At 38.9% G+C, this 22,487-nt stretch overlaps 1 protein-coding gene across 1 annotated transcript in view; it reads right to left on the minus strand.

Annotated features, from left to right (window-relative positions):
* PTPRN2 (protein tyrosine phosphatase receptor type N2) overlaps positions 1-22,487 on the minus strand; it is a gene marked incomplete at both ends in the record, with an annotated part of 658,801 nt that overhangs the window by 389,119 nt on the left and 247,195 nt on the right. The window contains 4 exons of the mRNA XM_082499676.1: positions 5,545-5,906; positions 7,725-7,765; positions 9,128-9,382; positions 16,446-16,920. Coding sequence (XP_082355802.1) covers positions 5,545-5,906; positions 7,725-7,765; positions 9,128-9,382; positions 16,446-16,920 — 1,133 coding nt within the window. The remainder of the gene's footprint in view (positions 1-5,544; positions 5,907-7,724; positions 7,766-9,127; positions 9,383-16,445; positions 16,921-22,487) is intronic.

Consider the following 22,487-nt stretch of genomic DNA (forward strand, 5'->3'; position numbering starts at 1 on the left):
ATGTGAAAAACTTCAAGCACACGCATTACGATAAATCACAAAACAGGCAAGTTTCCTCTGCATTGGGTGACCCAGCATGGCTTCAGAAAGGCATGACTTGACTTTAAAGCTCAAAAGACTATGACAAGCAGTGAAAAGAGATGAAATTTCTACTCTCTAATTAGGATTTTTCGTAGTGCATGTAAGTCTAACTACCCAAGAAATTGCACACCAGCTTGACTATTTAAACTGTTTAGGCATGCAGCAGCTTGCGTTTAATTTTACTGGAGGTGGTAAGAATTACATGTTCTGGAAAGTCAGGCTTTGGGTTTCCTCAGACTCAGGAGGCTAAACATTGTTTAAATGTTTTGATTGTGGGATCTTGGCCCTCAGCTTAGAGCGTATCCTGCCAGACAAATGCGAGTGTTGGCATTATTTCCAGCGGAAAAAAAGTTTTCCATGCTTGAAGAACTAGATGTTCGGAGAATAGGTCTTTGGAGAATAGGTCTTCTTTGGAGAATAGGTCTTCTTTGGTACAAAGGCAAAGACTTCTCTGATTTGAGAGCTCACACTGAAGTATCCCCACTATAACAGAGATGCGTTTTGTATCTACGGCCAAAGTAGCATACAAATGAAAGCAACATCCTGTAGGTAACTGTTTTATAAGATTGCTTTAGAATTTCAGACCTAAAATTAGTAGAAACTGTTCAAAGCAGTTACACTGAGAAAGAAACAAATCTCTCTCACACAAATCCTACAGTGGAGGAATACCAATTTTTTGAAGGAGAAAAGAGTAAACAAAGTAAATCACCCAATTTGATTGGTTTCTCAGCATAATAAAGTGCTGAAGCAGCACAGTGGAGGATTTGTTGGACAATTTTCTACACTGAAACTGTCAATTCATTCTGAAGCTTAGCGCTGATGGATATTATGGATTGGTATAGATTGCACTGCTCCAACCATCTGAAAGGTCACTCGACAAACACAGCAGGAGTGACCTATTGTTCTTGCCATTGACAATCAGACTGCCGTTTTGACAAGTCTTTAAACTATCACAAATCTTTTCTTCAAGTATTACATGGAAATGTTTATCTTTGCTTTGTGGCACAATTAAAAGCTGGCATCTTAGGAGTTCACTGAAGCAGTCTTAATATCTCCTTGGGTCAGACTTGCAAAGCCATGGAAGCCTGAGAATCTAATAGTGAATGGATCACCCCTGACATCTGTCAACTATACCACCGAGTATAATCTTTTCAGTTCCATTTTCAGAGCAGAAGGTGAAAAGAACTCAAGCTATTATCCCCAGTGTACAAATATGTTGGACTACTTCCCTTTCTCACCAAAAGACCACTGTTTCAGCTGTAAAAATGAAGCTTCGCCACTCCAAAAAAAATCATGGCCAATAAAAATAGATGGATTGAAACTATGCTCTATTGCTTTATGGAGGCAGAAGAAAAACATACAAAGATAATGGCATTGGAAAATAAGTACCTTTCATGTTGGCTTGATAAATAAGTACCGTTCATATTTTGGCATTTCATTTTGCGTGCACAAGTTAAGAGTGGATTAAAAAAAAACCACCGAAATCATAATTTTAGGTTTATAATCTTAAGTTCTAATTGCTGCAAGAAAGATACTTCACATATGAATTTGTCTAACACTCAGGCTGTTAGAAAGATATACTTCATGCCTACCTTTAGTTCCAGCTTCCTCTCTATTCAAAACAGAGAACTTGAAAAAAAGCATAAAGATCTGAACACAAAATATCAAAGATCAGTTGTGAAATCAGTTTCCTGAGTACTTACAGACTACAATCACCTCTCAAACAGGAGTGATTTTAGACTGACATAGATTAAAGATCTGACTAGGAATAGTTCGAGCCCCTTTACCTCACTGTATGGACATAACACGCACGTACAGTTATACATAAATGTACAGCATACACCTAAGCCATTTACTAATACTATTTATTTACTGCAAACTGCCAGTAAGGTTTTCAGTGCAAATGATCCTTAAATGGACATTAAAATTTCTCCTCTGTGCAGTGATAGTTAACAAACATCCCTTTCTCAATCCTCTCTCCCCCAAGAAAAAATACAATTACAGCAACATTCATGAAAACAAGTCCTTACTGAAACTCTCAGCTACACTGATCCAATCGCTCTCTAAGGCCACTTTATGTACTAAAGAAGTGGTTGTGGGAAATGCTAGTACATAACGGATCCCTCAACTGCTGTAGAAAGTATTTCACTGCTCCTGCCGAGTGGGCAAGTCCATTTTCAGCATGCGGAATTTCCTGAACAGGTTTTGTTACTCTTCTAAAATTCCAGAATATATAAATTTTGGGTTGCAAAATACAGGGGTTTCGTTTTACTCTTACATTTCAGATAGACTGATTCAAAACAAACAAGTTTAATAATAACAACAACACAAATTAGACCATTATATTTTGGAGTTGAAATGCTGAGGAGGGTTAAATCACTGAAGAGTTATAAGTCACCGGCTAAGAACCCTGAACCAAAATCTGTTCGCTGTAGATCAAATACAACATAATCCTGGTACAAAAGGAATTTTTATTTAGTTCAACTCAACCAGCTAATTCTCATTAACAATTAGCTCATTCTAGATTAGGAACTGAAAACAAGCATGAAAGCTTATTCACTTTTTTCTGTATGGTGACTTTGGAGAGGATGATATGTGGCTGTACTCAAAGTGCTAACAGCGTAGCGAACAGTTATCAGTTAAGTTTTCTGAATACAGATAGTACGTCCTTTGTGTAATGAGCTGGTTAACATTAAAAACTAAAATTGTTTTGATAAACATGTTTTTGAATTCAAACCATTTGAAGTAGTTTCATCTAACTCATTGCAAATTTTTTCTCACGATTTCTGAGCATATTTAACAACATCCCAACTTTTATCTAAAAGCATCTCGCCCAAAAGTTACTAAAATTGTAATAATCTAGTATATAAGAAAAGTACATTTTGTCTTTCTGGTATTGAAAATAGTAAAGATGGTGAACAAATCTATGCTAAATTATATTTGTGTATATGGAGTCATCTAGGACCAAGAACCTTTGGACAAATGACCCTCTGCATCAACTTTCATTGAATAATAACAGACACAATCTAGAGAAAACCCATCAGCGGGGGACTAGCTAGAGAGAAAAACAGGTAAAATGACACAGTGAAGAATCCACACGCTGTGAAGACTGAAAGTCAGAATGTCTCCCATTACGTAGAGCTATGAAAGCCCTAAGCTTTTAGAGAATTTATGAGCCAAATAAGTCTGGATGGTCAAGGGAGATGATGTCGTTAAGATACTGTTGAACACAAAGCCGCCTTCCAGAACGATGTGAGTTAAAAGGCCCGGGGGGAGTAGCACTGAGCCAGGGAAAAACTGGCTCTTACTGCTTCACACAGCATTCATAGGCAGGAACCAAGAGGTGGGGTTAAACCAGGGTATACCATCAATTTCTGGTAGACTGGTTTCAAAAACAGAAGAAAAATCCTGAGTGTCCCCTTGACAAAAAGCAAACAGAAATGTATCCTACCTGAAGGACTAAGGTATGACCTAGACAAAAAACTGGAAGCATAATCTGTAATAAACAGCTTTCTCCTGGAGCAGGTTCTTGAGAATCATAAAATAGTTTGGGTTGGAAGGGACCTTTAAAGCTACTCTAGTCCACCTCCCCCTGCAATGAGCAGGGACATCTTCAACTAGATCAGGTTGCTCAGAGCCCCGTCCAGTCTGACCTTGAATGGTTCCAGGGATGGGGCATCTGCCACCTCTCTGGGCAACTCTGGGCCAGAGTCTCACCGCTCTCAGCGTAAAAAATTTCTTTCTTATGTCTAGTCTAAATCTGCACTCTTTTAGTTTAAAACCATTACTCCTTGTTCTATTGCAACAGGCCCTGCTAAAAAGTTTGTCCCGTCTTTCTTCTAAACCCCCTTTAAGTACTGAAAGGTCTCCCTGGAGCCTTCTCTTCTCCAGGCTGAGAACAGTGAACCTGCTACCAGCCAACGAAAGTGAATGTTACAGGAAAACAACTGAAAAGTGTAATTTCAAAAGCAGTTTAAAAATGGTTAATTAAATCCAGAGCACTTGGTCATTAAATAATGATTAACAGTGGTTACTGACACACAGACATGTTAACAGAAGTATGAGGACCTCAAATCATTTGGGACTTTCCTTAAAGCAATCACTCCAATACTCCCAAAAGGTCTTTTCTGAACGCTAGAGCTGGGTTTCTTTAGAAAGTGAATAAAATTTAACACTAAAATGGTAAAAATAAAGCTCAGAATAAGACATGAGAGCAATGCAAAGATCTGTTAACATAACTCTCATCCCCACTATGTCCTCACAAGGTGAGCCCTTTCCTTCAACATCTCTCATTCCAGTAACTCAGTAACTTTTATTTTCTGCAGGGTAACCTCTGAGTCCTTATGAAATCTATTCCTTCCATTATCTCCGAGGAGTGGGTGTTTGCTCCCTACTTTTTGAGAAGTCTCTGTCTCTGCCTGTCTCTGATGTTTGCAGACTGCTGAGCCTCAGCTTTCACTCTCCTCTCTTCTGCCTGTCCCTCCATGTGCCGTATAAAATCTCTTCCCCCCAAATGGCATCCTTTCTTCGTGATCCCATCTTTCTCAAGTGTAGCCCCTGGGAGAAGGCAAACGGGAAGCTGTCCTCTGATACCCAGCCACATGCATTTCAAAGCGACATAGTGTGGTAAAAACAAGAATCCTCCACAATCCTCTTGCCTATGATCCCATTAATAAGTTTGAGACAGTCAAAAGAATCAATTCATGCTACAGAACTTTCTGCCTCAGTTTCTATGTAATGCTGGGCAGAGATTTGTAAGCCCATCCTAGACACTCCTAATTTCTCCCAGAAGATGAGTCAGGATTACTAACCAAATATAACATTGTTCTCACAGGAGGAAAATAAGATGTAAAAGCCCCCATGTCATTCTAAACTCCGAAATGTTCCTGTAATAAACTCTGTATCACTTGGGGAAAAAAGATGTCTTTTCAAAGTATAGTATTGAATGTCAAATTCATTAGTGACGTGACCTGAAATCATTAGGTCTTTCTTTCTAAACCAGCTGCATATGTGATGTTTGGATTCCTATACGTGTTATTTGCAGATCAAAATGAAACCACAGAGAAAACATTGTGCTTTATTATTGTGTGTCATTTTTTGAAAGAGTGACTCAGGCATTGATATTTAGGCTACTTTCAAGTCAAATATTTAAAGCCCACATCCTAACCATAAGCACACTTACTGACATATTGGAAGGTCACTGGAACATGAGAAGACAGAGAGAGGTCTAAGCGAAAGACCTACAAACTAAATATCTTCCACATTGGAGGAAAGGCAACTGTAAGAAAATGGAACTGTTTCCTTGTATTTTCATCAAAGTACTGAAGAGGTTCCAAACAGTTTCAGATCTATTAAAAATCGTGCCTGTGGCATTTTCCTCTTGTACATTCATATTTCATTAGGTGCAATGACTTTATCTTTTCTCCGGTTAAAAATGCCATTCAAATTGGCTGCTGTACTTACTCTTTCACTGTCACAATATAGCCGTATTCTTTCTCCTCAGAAGACTTCACTTCAAGTTGTAAGCCTTGTCCCGTATTTTTCTGAGGCTCTTCGTAGGAGTTTCCGTCCTGCATTAAAGCGTTCTTAATCCAGTAGCGGGTGTCGCTCGGGTCTTTGGAGTCAGAGCCGCTGTTCTTTGCAGCTGTCAGTTCTCTTGAGAAAGTCTCACTTTTTACATTTTCCACACCAGCATTTATTTCTTCTGAGGAAGAAGAGTCAGCGTCTTCAGATTTCTTGGTTTCTGTCTTAGTAGGTACAAGGTCTTTGGGCATACTTCCCGGTAATGCATTCTCATTCAAGTTGACTAGTTTTGCAGCGTTCTCCTGTATTAAAAGAATATTATTATTTATAAAACGAAACACATGAATGTTATACTGAAGCAAATCTGGATATGATCTTTCAAACTCTTATTCATAAAATGGCATCCTTAGATGGTAGAGTCTATTCCTACAAATGTCTCGTGGTAATTTTCTTTATTTCTATATGCTCCCAGACTATGTAAGAACATAACGTTTATTCAGTAATAATGCAAGAGCATTCAGTTATGCCACTGTATTTTTCAATAGTTTTAATAAGGGCAAAGAAATTCTACAGTTAACAGTTAATTCTTCAAATATCACAGAATCTAGATCGCCTTTTCTCTGGCTTGAACAGTTAAAAGAAAATGTTGATGGTATTTTCATAGTGTTCACTTTCATGTGCCTGTGTGTTTAAGTAGTGATCAGAATAAAACTTTTTTATCAAATAAGTTAATGAAAAGGAGAAATAATAGAAGTATCCATCAACATGCCTAAGTGTTGGGACTGGAAAGATGCATACGGCTTGGGTCTCACAAGTCATACCACAGGAAAGGGCGCAGATATTGCGTGACAAATTATGTTTCACTTATTTACCTCTAGAAATTGTGACAAACTGTTCACAAGTGATCCACTAAGCTAAACATATGAGCACAGAAAAAAATTTAATAAATTGAAACGAGCAGCAAATGAGCAAAAGTCAAAACGCACGCGCACCTGGAACAATTTGTTAGCTAGTTTCATTGTATAAGTTTATTGCAGCCAAGCATGTGGGAGGAAACGATGGCTAACAGGCACTTTGTGCTCTGTGTCACAATATATTCCTTTGTATCACATCCCCTATTCAAACTGCGCCTGAGAAATCTGTACACGGGATCCTCTGTAAGTCTATTGTGAATGCAGTGCTTCATTCCTTGAAGAATTTCACATGGATGGTTAAAGCTCCTGCCAAATTGTCCACTTGTGTGTTTTCCTTGCTTGGTAGAAGGGCAGCTACTAAAGAGATTTTACTGGGAACATAAGAGGTTTTGCCCGTTTGAGTCTTGCAGTGTTAGCTTTTGAAAGGGTATATAGTAGGAGAAGTTTCACGGCAGTTTTTAAAAATATTTCTTTGAGATTTTTCTGCTCCGTGCAACCCAGAAAAAGAAAGATGAATGTACCTCAAAAATGGCTGAATATGGGACAGAAGTCTATAGGATACGATTCAAAGCTCATGAAGAATACTGTAAAAGTAATCTGGATTAAAATCCCAAATTGGATGTTAGCACCTATGGTATGAGATGTACTCTAGAGCTTTTGAAATACCTCTGATATTCAATAATTGGGAAGAATATATGGTAAAGTGAAAAAGAATGACAGATCCCATAAAAGGAGAGGGAATTTCGAACCCTCCCACAAACACATGCCCTCAGAGGGCATACGTGTACTCATCTGCTTCTGGAAACCAGAAAGGTTATCTGAGCGAGGATGGTTACATTCCCCAGAAGGAAGAGTCATAGGATACACCTTAACACTCAAAATTTACTAACCTGAGGAAAAACCTGAATTTGTCTGAACTTCGGGATCTGTTATGAATTCTGTCTATTTACGAAGGAAAGAAAGGCAAAACAGGACTTGATTTGGGTTTTTTGAACTGCAAAACTCATTTTGGTTAAACTTAAAATAAATGTTCATTAAATATTTTGATGCATCAACAACAATATGCCTATGCTGTTATATTGAATTATATCCACACAAGACACAAAACAAGTCTTATATTTCAGAAGTATGGTTTTGACCTTCACCACACATAAACCTGATATTCGGAGATGGAATACTTTTTTTGTTAAAATATTGGTACTCTACCTCTTTATCAGTTCTCGCACTGGCTTCACGTACTGCATTGTCTGTAGGATATGAAAAGCACAAATACACAGTTAGGAAGGAAAAACATCATATATGAAACAAGCGCCACTTGTAGACTGCTTTGTAGTGGTGGCCTTTCCATGCCATTTAAACATTAAGACATCAAAGCTGAAAGGGCTGAGTAAAGAGCACTGTATAATTCAGTATTGTTATTCTAACCCCACTTCGAGAGCAAATTAATGCACGATCAATAGACAGAGTACTTCAAGAGCCAATGTAATAGTGTTATTTTGCTAATTAAGTGTCCAATCTTCATATCAGTTTATCAATATCTAAGAAAAAAACCCCAAACAATAAAAGGGTCCTAGCTGGCTGAATGGACATTCATATTAAAGAAAAATTAAATACATACACCCTCATACACATTGTGGTGGAAGAAAAAGAAATTTCTATAGATACCATTTAGCAAAAACATGTTACGGTTTAACTACAGTGATGATATGCAGTCACATCATTAAAGTCAGTCAAATAATGTTGGCTTTTTGGTTTATGAACTGAGTCTTATTCGTCCCTCCCAGCATGATTCAGGACAAACTCTCATGTCTGTTCATTTTAATCTACACAAAGATTTGGCAATTAACATAACCAGAATATCCCTGTACTAGTAAGGATTTCAATAAATCACCGTGAAAAAAAGCCAGTAAGTTAAAACCACTGTTTGTCACTTATATCATATGTTTTTGGTGTCCTTGATATCATAACATTCCTAAAATAGAGAATGGGTAAGTGGTAACTTATGTCCCACTCTAGTATTGACTCATTAACGGCAATTACTGTACCTCCTGAATCTGCATCACAAGGAAAATATGTGTCCAGACAGAAGCAAATAACCATAATAACTCTTTTATTTACGTAAGCAGGAAAGGGAATGAGTAGTTTTCTACCTGCACTTGTCTAAGACTTTCTTCTGCAAGTAACTGTGGTACATTAAAGAATTATTATCTGTAAACCACAATTTTCTCACCACGTATTTCAAAATACATTCTTGGAATATAATAATTTTTCATTATCATTTTGCTTAAACATCTCATTTCCAAGAAAGGGAAATTAGACAACACAGCATAAAGCAATTTGTATTTCAATATAATTGGGTGTGCAGATTTGTCTTGTTTGTGAAGCTGGAAGACCAAGGGTTCACAGACAGACGCATTTTTTATAAATAAAGTGTCTGCTGTAAAGACAAAACACCAAAGCTAAAATTCTACAGCCTTCAGGGAAAAATACAGAAACTCTCCTTCCTGTTGTCTTTAAAACTGATTAAAAAAATTCTAGCACTATTGCGAAACCATAAAGGAAAATTAGGGAAGCTCTCTCTTGCTGTACTTAACTCTTAGAATTAATACCTGGTAGGTTAACACTCTTTTCCATGAATCCAGTCTGACTCTCTGCCCTTCCTTGAGCACCTCCTTTCTTCGTTTGCACCTCTGTTTTGTCTTCTCTAGTCTTTCCAGCACCCTCCTCCCTTTCCTCCTGAATGCCAACTGTTTGAATTGCATTGGCGATAGTGTCAGCGATCTCATCCAGTTCTGTCGAGCTGAGATTCTCCACATTCACCTGGTGTTTCTCTAGGTCCTTCAATACGTCTTTAATAAGCGTCTCTGGATCACAAAACAACATAAGCACAAGATTTAGCTGCGTACATGAAACACATGTGCTTGTATTGATAAGTATCTTTCATGTTTCCTATAAGACAGCTTTTCCTTCATGGGGAGTGTCTGTTTTCCAAAAGAGTGCATACACATTCATGGTGCCTTCTTTACAAAAAACACGGTATTGTAAATGGATGTTCGAGTTTGCAACAAGGTGACTCCAGGCTAGGCAGTGAGGGGGGTATGCCGCTACAACCCAGCAAGTCGTCCTAGAGAGAGGGGTATAAAATTGTCACTTTTTCTTTACAAGAGCAGCATTGTTCCCTAATCTAAACCAACTCAAAATACTGAACACAAGTGTTAAGGTAGGTTCACTTTTTTTAGCTGCACTAAGATAGCGCAAACAACGCTACTGCTTATTAGAGATCAGGTTTCTTTGGTGACTTGCTTTTTCAAGGTAAATACGGAGTTCTGGGAAAAAAAAAAAAAAGAGTCAGATATTCTGTTGTTCAAAAAGCTCTTCTTCGATTAGAAGTGGATATGGATATATCTCCATGACATACATGGGTGTGTAATGGACAAACCTTCTAAACTGTATTGAATTCTCTTGGAAAACATATTTTGTCAAAAGTGAACTTTATTGTTTTGGTTTGTCAACTATGAATGTTTTATCAGTCACATTGAAAAAGAAATGCTTCAGCTTCTGTATAACTCTGCAAAACTGACCCTAATGTCCTTTGGAGTATGAGACACTAAATATAGCACTTACTCTACCGCACCAAACCCATTTTAATTCATGTCTTTGTTCTGCTTATTCGTGCTAATCAGGAATTTAGCGTACATACGTATATGCACGCAAGCAAGAAAACTCTTTCACATAAGTAGTATTCTGTAAGAAGAGGAAGATAGGGACTGCTTTGAAACCTCTGTTGAATGTATGAATGTATATAGAAGCAATTTGAAGGCAACATCCAGCCTTTGTTCTCACAGTAACATTCTCCCTGTTAAGCCCTGTGGTTGGACATGTTCATCATCATCTGTAAACAAGACTTTGGGACCATGCTGTCAGCTTTCAGGCTTCATGAAGGTGAGTTAAAAAGTAAGTGTGCAAAGGGGAAATCACCGTTAGAAAAAGGGCTGAAGAGAAGGTTTTGCTTCTTACAGCAAAGGAGGAAGAAGTAAAGACTAGGAAAGAAGTAGTTGGAGACTCTTCTGCTCCAGGGAAGAGGCAGCAGAACATCTGTGATTTTACAAGGAGACAAGAATCAAGGATTATTTGTCATTGGGCCAAGACCTTGGACACATCTGTCATTTTTTGGACTCCACAGTGTTAGCTGAAGAGGCTGGAGTCTGCAGTGGACCATCAGCTTCTCAATGCCATCTCAAGGCAGAGATTAATTTCCTCCGACCTGCCCCGTAATTCACCAACTAAACTAATGCCATTTTCCCTATTTTGAATTAGTCGATATAAAGCAAGATAACTTAAGCAGTTTAAGTAGTAGGTTTACTGGGAGTCAAAGAGGGTTTTGACACATGGGGAAGGTGGTCCTTTGATGTACTTTCTTTTCTGGGTTAAGAGGATACATCTTTCCAATAATCCACCATGATGATATTACGAAATTCTACTGATTTCATAAAATTCAGCTGAGGTTGTATGCTGTGAACTTTTGAAATTTACTTACAAAAGCATAGTTTTAAACACATGTAAGTGCGACAATTAACAAAAAAGATAGGTTCAATCTATGATACTGCTTCAAGCCACAGCAGCCGACACAGATTATGGTACCATACTGAACTAGCAGCGTGCTTTGTACAGGAAAGCAAGCATTCGGTAACAGAAGTCAGATTTAATCTCACTACCTACGCCAAACTCTCTGGGCCAAGATATTTGGAGGCAGCAAAACTAGGACTGAAATTTGATGGAAGCTGAGTAACACTTCACAGAAAACATTGAATACTTTCCTTTCCACATTTCATTGTATTGCATCCATTCCCTGTTATGAATTTAATAGTATAGTAAAAAAATAATGACCAAATGCATCTACAAAAGAATGAAAAATATAATGACTTCAGTGACCTTCTTTTTCAAGAGCTTTTGGTATTTATGCATTGATGTGAAGAACCCACGACACGCAGTAGCTAACAACCTATGAATGAGATTTTGAAGGGTTTTGCAATCATCTGGAAAAATATTGACAAACGTTCATAATAATCTTTAGTGCAGATCAAGAATCCACCTCTGTATTTCTAAATCCCTTGTATATGTGGAATGGCCTTAGAAAACTGCTATGTCAAGAATTAAAGACTTCTAAGTCACACAAACATCATTCTTTAAGTCAAGTTCCAGTAAAAGAAGAGAGACCATGCCCAAAGCAGCCAGACGATTAAAGCCTTGTACATGAGTTTCTAACAATCCAGATTAGTTTCCTAACTACTAAATGATACTGACTGCTTTAGAAGCACTAGCTTACTTTCCTACGGTGTTTCTGAAGCATTTTTGATTTGTTGAACTTCAGACCAGAAACCACATTTCTCTTCCCCTGACCTAGAACGCCTGCTTTCTAGCCGTAACACTTTGAGAATGTCATTCAGTTACCGTGATTTTCAAGCTATTAGGAAACATCTTACCAAGAAATTGGATTTACGAAAAAAATTCAAAAACACTTACATGACTAGTAGCACTATTTTTTCAAAATTTAGACTCTCAGATTCTCAAGTTTATCAGCGCTAATGTTACTTAAGTTTATCTATTTTCTGAAAATGGGACCAAGATTCTTAAAATACTTCAAAAGAGTGGTTAGTAACACAATGCAGTTTTTAGCAAAATGCACAGGGAGAAGTTTCAAGCAAATTGCAGTAAATGGAAGAGCGTAAAAACAATTGCGTCATTGAGTAAAAGCTGTCCAATAATCATTGATTTATGACAGAAAAGTTAGTTCAAATCACACGAACTCAGCAGCAGATTCAAGCCAAAGTACCTCAAACTTCTGATTTGAAAAATCAGCAACCTGAGATTTCCAAGCTGAAAGCAAGTTTTGAGCCTCAGAAAAATAATTTGCATCTTCATTTGCCCATAAATTTTATTTAAATTCATTACTGGCCATTACAATAATATTTGAAGACAAATCTCAAGAGAGAATTGCACTTCAAGACATATATAATTAAAAGAGCTATATTACTGTAGCACCACTAGATTTCCAATTATTTCAGTTGTTTCACGGCTGTCAAGACCAACTACCGAGTTACTCAACAACAGACAGTCAATATAGCCTTGTCATTTCCATTCCATTTCAGTTTTTCCAAACTAACTTTTCTCTGTACGTGTTATCTTAGCCAAGTCTCATCTTTCCAGTCCACTTCCACTTGTTCATAGTCACACAAAGCAGTCTCAACCTCAGACCAAGTGGAGAGGGAGGAACAGGGTGGGGAATCAGACGAGAAAATGAAAGGCCACAGGACCTACTCCAGATAATACGAACAGCCTCACTGCAGGTCCTCCTGGTTCATTAAATAAACCTGTTACAGAGGAGACTCCCGTTGCTCTGATGCTGTTATTCCTGCCCTAACCAATGCCACCTGGGCACAGTCCAGCAAACGAACTCCTAAATTATTGTGTCAACGTGAGTAAAACTTAGGCATTACATGCTACCTTTACTGAAGAACTACAAGTGTGACTTAGAATGTCAAGGACCAAAGGCGATAAGCAAAGCTAGTAACTATGAGGAAGATCATGTTTTCAGTATAGTAGGAGGAACAGTCACCAACATGTCCGTAACAGCTTGGTGAAACGGAGGTCTACATAAAGAGTCTTGCTAACTTCATGAGGATCCTGATACGATGTTACTACGTGTCCATGTTAAATATGGATGTTTCTGCTTGTGGCCCTTGTCCATGTTTGTATATCATTTGCATATTATTGGATAAGGCTGATGCGCAAATAAATATCCACGCACCTGTTTACAAACACCTTTGGGTAATTTAACGAAATGATGATGAATTTACTAAATTGCGGGAGAAAGACCAAAATGCAGATGGATACTGCAATGACACATCACTTAACATGTACTTGAACATGCATATACCTGTGCACAGCCCTTATACTCTCCCACGGACCCCTTCTAAATAAAATCATCAATGCTCAGCCATGTTTCACAGGGCTGGTACAGCAAACCAGATTTCTCCCTTCGCTTCAGGTTCAGAACTGAAGAAGGCAAATTGCCTTTCATAGTTGCCTTGGAACCATGACGACAACAAAGCACACGTATCTTAGGTGACATAATTTTTAATATCAGCCTCATCAGTAGAGTTGCCCTAGTAGGCAACAATTGCAGCTTAGCGAGGGAAAACAGCCTTTTATTCTACAGCGTATTAATTATGCTCCATACTCTGCTGGCACAACTGCCAAAGCCAGCTTGCCTGACAACCGGATGGTACGGCAGCAGTAACTTTGCTAGCAGTCCCACAGGGTGCTCTCTCTTCTTCTACCCCATTGCCCAGCTGACCACAGATTAGCTGTCCTCAGCAGCTGAGCGCCGTACAGATTGGTGACCACAGCTTTGCAAGGCAGTGGATGTACAAAAATATCTCTGCTTTATAACCATGGAAGTTTGTTATTTTTTGAAGACAGACATCTGAATTTCTAATTTTGTGGCCTTCCCAAAGCAACGGAAAGATGTATTCTGTAATACTGATTACACCAAAAAATGAGTAGACTGGAACAAATCTCTTAAAACTTCTAAATACAGCTGGTGCAGAAGACAGACTCACGATTCCACTATCGCACAGCGACTACAAAGGCAGTACCCCCACACATCACACTACTCCTAGAGGTAACAGTTTCCAAATCTGACAGAAAAATAGCTACGCATTTCCTACGCTTGTATTTCTCCCTCAGGGTGCCTTGTTAGCTAATTTACCTGCCGCTGTTTTGCAGCAATTCTCAGTGCTAATCTGCTCAGTACCTTCTGGATTGTTCTCTCAGGCAAGTTCCTTTGTCTAATCCTGTGCCAGGCGCAGCAGAGCACTGAGCTCACGTGACTGCCCCGCATGGTTTCCAGTTTTTGAACAGTTCTGTGGTTTAGAGAGTGCAAGAGAGAAACCACCCGCAAGCGTACAAAAGTCCTGAGGCACCAGAGAGACTGGAGAAAGGTTAAAAGCAGAAAAAGATGGCACGGTCTGCCTGGCAAATCTGAATCCAAACCATCATCATTCCAATGGACAGCACTTTAAACAACAAATGCACTGGGCTCAAAAAGACAAAGGAAACCATATTATTTCCTACTCAAACGATTCATAATTTTATGTCCGTGCGACATTTAAAAGCTAATGCAATGGAAGAAGTTCCTACAGGGCACATTATGTATGTAAAGTCAAAGCAGTACAATGCAACGAATTGTGAAACATGTTATTCCCTCCGAGTGTTAAGCATTTTTTTTCCCGGTTGGCTCCTACCAGGAAAGGTGAAGTGGAACAGCTGGAGGATAATGAAACCAGCATGTCCCTAGTTTGTTTTGAGTCTAGCAACAAAATTGTCTAACCTGTGCAAGAGACTTACAGTGCCACCTAGATTTGATTTCACATTATATTTCGTTCCTTGAAACCTATTATCTCTGGGCACCATACCAAGAATGCTTTCACTTCTGAGCATCCTTTAGATTGCAAGCATTATCTTTCCTCTGCTGCAACTTTGACATTTCTGTGTGTTCTGTTTTAAAAAAAATAAAAATAACAAAACACATCAAAGAACATTAAACTTTATGGATGATAATAACTCCAGAAGGGATTCAAAGGAACCGACTTACATATTACCAAAACGCATTGGGATAGTGATGACTACAGGGTAACAAAAGTAACGGGTTGGCAATGGCTGAGGACCAATTATTTAATTTTTCAGGCATTCTGAACCTCTGGAATAACATCAATAGTTAGGTTTGTTTAAAGAAACAACAAAGTGAATGAGAACTATTTTCTAAACTCTACCTGATCCCCAGCTATGACATGAAGAACCATCTCGTCTTACAAAGCAGCGCTTAAAATAAATCACAGTATCCTGTGAGATGTTACACTCCTCCTTCATTAAAATTTTTGTCAAACTATCACATATAAAAAAAATCAGGATCTGGTCATAATTAAGCAGCATTAGCAATAAAAGATGGAAAAACAGCAAATGGGTTGTTTGGTATAGAATTTCCAGCCAAAATTAGCTGTAACCCCACCTTCCCGTAAGTATCTAAAGGGTGGGTTGAAGGAGGATGGAGCCAGGCTCTTTTCAATGGTTCCCAGTGACAGGACGAGGGGTAATGGGCACAAGTTAGAACATAGGAAGTTCCGTTCAAATACACGGAAAAACTTCTTTACGGTGAGGGTGACAGAGCACTGGCACAGGCTGCCCAGGGAGGTGGTGGAGTCCCCTTCTCTGGAGATTTTCAAGACCCGCCTGGATGCAGTCCTGAGTAATGTGCTCTGGGCAATCCTGCTTTGGCAGGGGAGTTGGACTAGATGATTTCTAGAGGTCCCTTCCAACTCTGAAAACTCCGTGATTCCATGATTCTTATATTGCTCTGTGTCCACCTATCCACATAATTGACAGACTCCTCCCCTCTGTGTTCTGCGCCAGAATTTATCTCAGTGTTAGTTTTTTTGTCTAAGTTTGAATTTTACTCATAGTCTTTGAATTTCTGGTTAAATACAGAGAAATGGAACAAAACTGGGCACTGCTGTATTACCTATATATAGTGTGGGATGCATGCATAAAAACAGATTTGACAGCAAAGATATGCCCGTAATTACGTGTTGTTTGTAAAATGCTTTGAAAATATAACAAGTTACATAAATGCTACGTCTTACTGAATGCCATATATTTCTGCATGCATATGGAAGGTGGGTTGAAGAATGTGGGTAGATATTTGCAGGGAAAGAGTAGTTAGAATGGTGAACATTGTTATTGTGAGTGTTATGGTAGATATAAATATGCCAATAGCAGGAGATATAGCAGAATGTCTAAATTTTTTTCTTTTTTCTCAAAAATAGCAAACATGAGGGAAACTTCAGATAAGTTAAATATCAACATTACCATCCACTACACTCAGAGGGTCCTTTGGATCATCCTGGGAAGCAGATTTATGATTCAGCATTTCAGAGGTTGGCCCCAGCGCTCCAGATGCAGGTCTTGGCTGCAACAGCTTCTTCATTTTAAAATCTTCTGCTTTTCCTTTGGCCAAAGTTCCATCAAAAGGACTGATTTGCGAAGAGTAGAATCTATCAGCATAAACGTGAGACCCTTTAGTCCTGCTGTGAGAACTTTTATCATTGCTTTGTGCTGACAAGTTCTGAGTGATGTACGTATGCAGAGCGGCCATCAGAGTTTTTTGGTCAAGCCCCATTTCTGACTCTGGTGAGAACTTGTCTGGCTGAGGCTGGTTGAAGGTCCTCCCACGGAAATTTTCAGTGTGCTGTTGACGGGATGTTGATGCCTGGGCCAAAGGAAGTGCTTTTTCTTTGGGTTTTTGCATCATGTAGTACCTGATGAGATCATTGTAGATGTAGCTCTAGAGAGAACAAGGTGGAAAAAAGGACCGGGTCATTATTGCTTCGTAATAATTATTGTCATGCAGGAATCACAGGCATAACCCTTGGTGTTTTACCAACCAGGAAAACAATAACTAGCATCTGTGATGCGTATGAGGATTGCAAACCTCAGGCTGGCATGTTTGCTTTAGAGGAGCTATCACTTTGGTACAAATTTTGTAAAACAGTTTATTAAATTATTAAAAAGCGAGAGAAAGAGATTAGAGAGAGAGAATGGTACAACTCAAACTTCATGTTAACTATGTATGCAGCATTTGTATTCAGTCAGACAAAGAAAGTTTAGTAAAGCCACTTTCCCTTTGGTTTTTATTAGACTTGTGACGATAACTGTTTTTTTTCAGGTTACTTACCAAAAACTAGCAAGTCAAATAAAAACTGTCATTTTTTAAAGACCATCAAAAAAGTGAAACAATTCTTTTTGTCCATGTAAAATACTTTGTTCTATTTTAAATTAAACCTTTTCTTTTTTTTCACTAAGTTAAATCTCTAAATAATATGTCCTCTGACAGCATAAAGAAATGTAAAAACAGCCTTTAAATTGGCTTTTAATTTGTTTATTATTTTCAGGTAAAACCACTCAGCAAATTAAACAAGAATGTAAAAAATGTTTCAGTCAAGCTAAAACCATGTTTTCAGTGAAAAAATGCTGGGAAAAAAGTGGAAAGTTGTTCAGTTTCAGATTTTCAAGGATGTACCAGATGGGAATCTAGCATGGCAAGACAACACCTATTGTTTTAATTGACCTTTTTTGATTGTTGTTGTTGATGATGAATTTAGTTTTGAGGACAAATTCTAAATTCCCCTTAAGTACTTTAAGCCTCTATCCAGCACATGAAACAATAAACTCATTAATTAATATTACATTTAATATAATTTAATCCTAGAGACATTTTTGTTATGATCACAACCTGAAGGCAGGACGTTTTGTTTTTAATAAACTGGTCTGCCCTCCTAAAATAATTTCAAACATAGTTTTCCTTCACCCTTTGCTAAATGCAAAGATTTATTTATATCCAGAATTATCCCAATTAGATTATTTGGTTATAATTCTTCCAGGACACTTTGCTGAAGTTGCATCCCATACTGTATGCATGCTGACGAATGGGTCCTGCTTCTCAGCTGCGGTTTCTTGGTTAAACTGTCACGGGAACTACAGTACAACATGGGAAACTTAGGACAGGGGTTATTTCAGCTCTCACTGCTATCACTTGTAGTGGATCACTGGTGTCCCTGTGCACTGATAGCATAACGGTTTAGACAGAAAGAGCTGCAAAATACATATAGAGTGCAGAGATCATACAACCCAGAGGAGAGCAATTAGGAGAATTTGTCCAGAAAAATAATTATTTATATATTTCCTAATGAACTTTGTAAAGGCGAAATAAATAAAGTTGGTAAGCTATTCCAGAGATGAATAAAAACTTTTAGATTTTATGAAGTTCTTTATTTATGGACAATAATTTTGCTCTCCATCCGAACAATTTTATTTCTTCTGATAGCAGTCAGTTGATTTTATAACATATATTCATAACCCTTGCTTTCCGAGAGGGTTATCCTCCCCCTGAGAAAAGATTGAAGCGGTTCATTCCGTGAGTCCGTATCATGTTTTGTAGATTTATGGCTTACGCAACTTTATTACAGAAAAAAAGGCACTTTGGGATCTTTGGCTTGTGATCCACCAACGCAAGGCTTTGACTTCTGCAGGTGGTCTTTAACATAGAAACGTGTTTTGTTAACACCAAGAAATTGGGCTAGAGTAAGACAGCGTCAAAGCATATAGAGTTAGAGATCAAGCAGCTCTGTGTATGAAATATTTTAATGTCCCCTGGGAACTGTATCAAACAACAGCCGTGTAGCTCCGGTTCAGTGCCTCAGCTGCAGGGTATGCACTGCTCTGATCAGCACCAAGAGGGGAGCCAGTTGTCAAAACACAAGTTGAACGCTCTTTACATACTTAATAGCAAATCCTAGATGTGGAAAACTACTAGTTGTAGGTGTTTATCTCTCAATTTCAACGAGTCTTTGCATGGGGTAATTTCCTCTTTATCGATACTCATTCCGTAGAAGGAACTGCAGAGGATGACACAAAGCAGTCCCAGAGACACCAAGTACTTTGCAGAGAATTCACATACGCTGCCACCTGCCTTTCCTACCCCTGTAGTCCCTACCTTGCCACCTTTTGGAGGACCTTCTGGGGACAAAAGAAGGGAGAACAGGGAGCTGGGAAAGGGCGAAACAAGACAGGGGGAAGAGGACGTACCCCATTCAACCATGGAAAGATATTAAGTCAGCTCAATCCAGCTTGTGTAACTATACCCTAATTGGGATCTCTGTCCTATATCCAGCTGCCTCTTTTGCCTCTAAAGCTTCACCAATAAATCAAGTCTTAGGGGGAGCAAAACTGCTAGACGCTCTCAAACCACTTGTGAAAGATTAGGGTCAGGAGCCGCGGGGCTGGCTTTTGACGAGCTATTCAACAAGCCCAAATAGATCTGTGATCACCTGCTCTCGCTGACAACAAGCACACCAAGACAGAAAAGACAGCAAACCCACCAAGTGATTGCACACAAATTGGATAGAAGTAAGCGCCGGTCCCGGGCTCAGAGCTGCACCTCTATGAAGAAGGGGCAGCCTCTCAGCAGCTTGACAGGTCACACTTTGGGTAGTACGGGATGAAATATTAAAAGTTCTAATTAAAGTACAGCACCGACAGCTCAGCTGTCTTCACAGTGCACTCAGATACCAGCCCACCTGATGTAGCTTAGTCTGACTTAATTAGAGGCATCTCGCAGCTGTATGGCATGGCAATCCTCACCTTGAAGGAGAAAAAAATCCCCTTCCTCAGCCCTCCTGCCTCAGCTCAAACAAACCACGGTACCAAAACCATACGTGCCAACTGAAGTATGCAAGGTGAAATCCAAACAAGATTGCAGCATGGATAAAAACAACCCCAGACCATGGGTTTATGCTAAGTGGCATGGGAAAAAGCATATATTTTTTACAGAAAAAGATAGAAGAAAAAGGTCTGTACGTAGTTTACATAGTTTATAATCCAGCGACAATTTACACCTTAAATTATTAGGAACAATTGCAGAGCACTGTGGTAATCTTATTTGAAGTGGTTTTGCAATCTAACCTCCTGAGTATGGATACCGCTAACTTGGACTTACTTCCAAGTCAAATGGCAGAATCCATGGTCAGCAAAAAGAAGAATCTGTAAATTCCCTTTTTGGTGCCTTTGGAGAAGCTGCTAACGTTATGGAGAAGCAAAGGCAAACAGGGAGCAGGAAAAAATTTTAAAAGAAAATTCATTTCTAGATTGATTAAACTGGATTGATATAAAGTACTGCCAGGAACTGCAACAAAAAAAAAAAAAGAAAGAAAAACATTAAATGAAATGTGCGGAATCAAGAATGAACACCCCAGTTAATATATAACTGGTTTATACTGGATGGGGTTAGAATACAGGTCCCTGTTACCGTTAGGAATAATTTTATTTTTAATAGATAAGATACTGTTCAATTATCTCGCGTCACTGATACAGCATCTTTAAAAAGTACTGAATTGCTAAAAAACTGAGTTTAAAAGAAATCTTATTTCTCCATCTGCACAAGATTTTCCTCTTCTTCACCACCTTTCATATAAGCTATCTCAATAATTCACACATTATCAAAAAAAACCCAGACTAACCTTTCTGAAGATGGAATTGTTAGGGCGATGTCTTATATGGTTTAGGTATGTAAGTAACTGACATTTTCTGCATGGAAGTTCACAGAAGGGCACATTAAATTACACCCTGCAGATGCACTCTGCAATAGTCTATGGACTACACGTTTTCTTTTAAAGAAAAAGAATTAAAAAAGGGGGCAGGAGTAGATGCATACAACCCAAGGCACAGACAAATGCTGTTCAATTTATCCACTAAAGGGTAGACTGATTTGAATACTTCGCCCAAGCACAGAAAGAATGGAATTAAATTTATGACAAAATACTTCCTTTCTTGAGGACACATTTGCTAAATCTTGAAGGCATACAGGGCTAACAAAAACCCCCTCAGGAATGCATAAAGAAGAAACCTTCCTCCATCAATTTCATTTAGTTTTTTCTGTTTGATGCATTCGCAGATATTAATTCCTGTTTGCTACCACCTAAATTTGGTTGAACCATGATTCCACCTACAACGCTTCAGTTACTGTGCCTATTTGAGACAGTGGCGGCGTGCTCTCTAAAATTAGAAAAGAAAAACACAACAAACACTGGAACCAGGCCCTCCCTTACCAATGGTGGGATAAAATAAAAGTTTCCAAAGGCTACCAAAAATTAAATGATCTCATACTTTAACTCACTGTGCGGAGCGAAAGAGGTTTAGATTTTTCTACCAGCAGCAGCCTGGATACTTTGTGAACCGCACCCCCTCGCCCCATGTAAAGTCACGACATGGGAAATACATATACCCGTGTGAACCCCCACCTAAAGAGGCGCACGAGCGGCGCTGCCTGGCTGCTAGATGGGAGTGCGGACCGCGAATTTGTACACCTCGATTTACCTTCGCCTTGAGAGAAATCCAGCCGACAATGTGAACCGGAGGGCCAAAAGGGTGTCATGCGGTGGGTTACAGCGCGAAGTCCCTGGGATGGAGCTGAGTAAGCAGTACGGCCGTGTCCTTAGAGCATCGCAGCTAAAGTAGCCAGACCTACGCTAACGAAGCCTTCATTTGAGCTGCCGTTCCCATACAGTGCTGCACTGTCAGGAGGATATCTTAGCCGGCTCCCAGCTAGCTTCAAGCCAGCTGACGCAGGTACGTCTGCTTTACGAGCCTCTGCGTGCTGCAGACACAGTGTTACACGCCGCACCAAGTTCTGTGTTAGGTCTGACTGAAAATAATAGGCAAAGCCAGTGAAAAAAATACAGTTTTCTGAGCAACAGTGGAGCAAAAGACTTTTCTACCAACTGATAATGACCTTTTCATTTAATATGGATAATGATATTATACCGTGCAAGAAATCACTGCATAAAAACCCAAGAACTTGGAAGATTAATTCAGAATCCAGAAACCGGTAAAGAGGTCAGACCAGTGACTCCTGCAGCGATGGGATAGCATCAGGCCATGGTCTTTTGACAGATTCACAAGCTTAAGGCAACAGGCACCATTACAGTCATCTAATCTGACCTACTATTTTGCTAATAATTTTCTGTAACTATCTCCTATTTTCTTTCTGAGAATTATAATGTGTTTGAAACCATTTAAGAACTACATCAGAGAAGTAAAGATGGCCAAGACTGTTAATGAACACCCTGTAGTTTGCAGTGTCAAAAGCTTTTGTCAAGCAAAAGGGATACTCAGAGTCTCCTTTTTATCAAAACCAGTGATGATTTTGCTTCCTAATTCTGGTTGTGAATCTAAAGTGTAACAGGATTGTCTGGGGTCTGACTGTACACCATTCAATAATCTACACTGCTGTAATTTCAGTTGACAGAGATTTGATTGTGAGCAGTATATTCTACCACTCTTAAACAAAACAACCCT

The sequence above is a fragment of the Vanellus vanellus genome (assembly GCF_965231255.1).
Source record: "Vanellus vanellus genome assembly, chromosome: 2".
Classification (NCBI taxonomy): Eukaryota; Metazoa; Chordata; class Aves; order Charadriiformes; family Charadriidae; genus Vanellus; species Vanellus vanellus.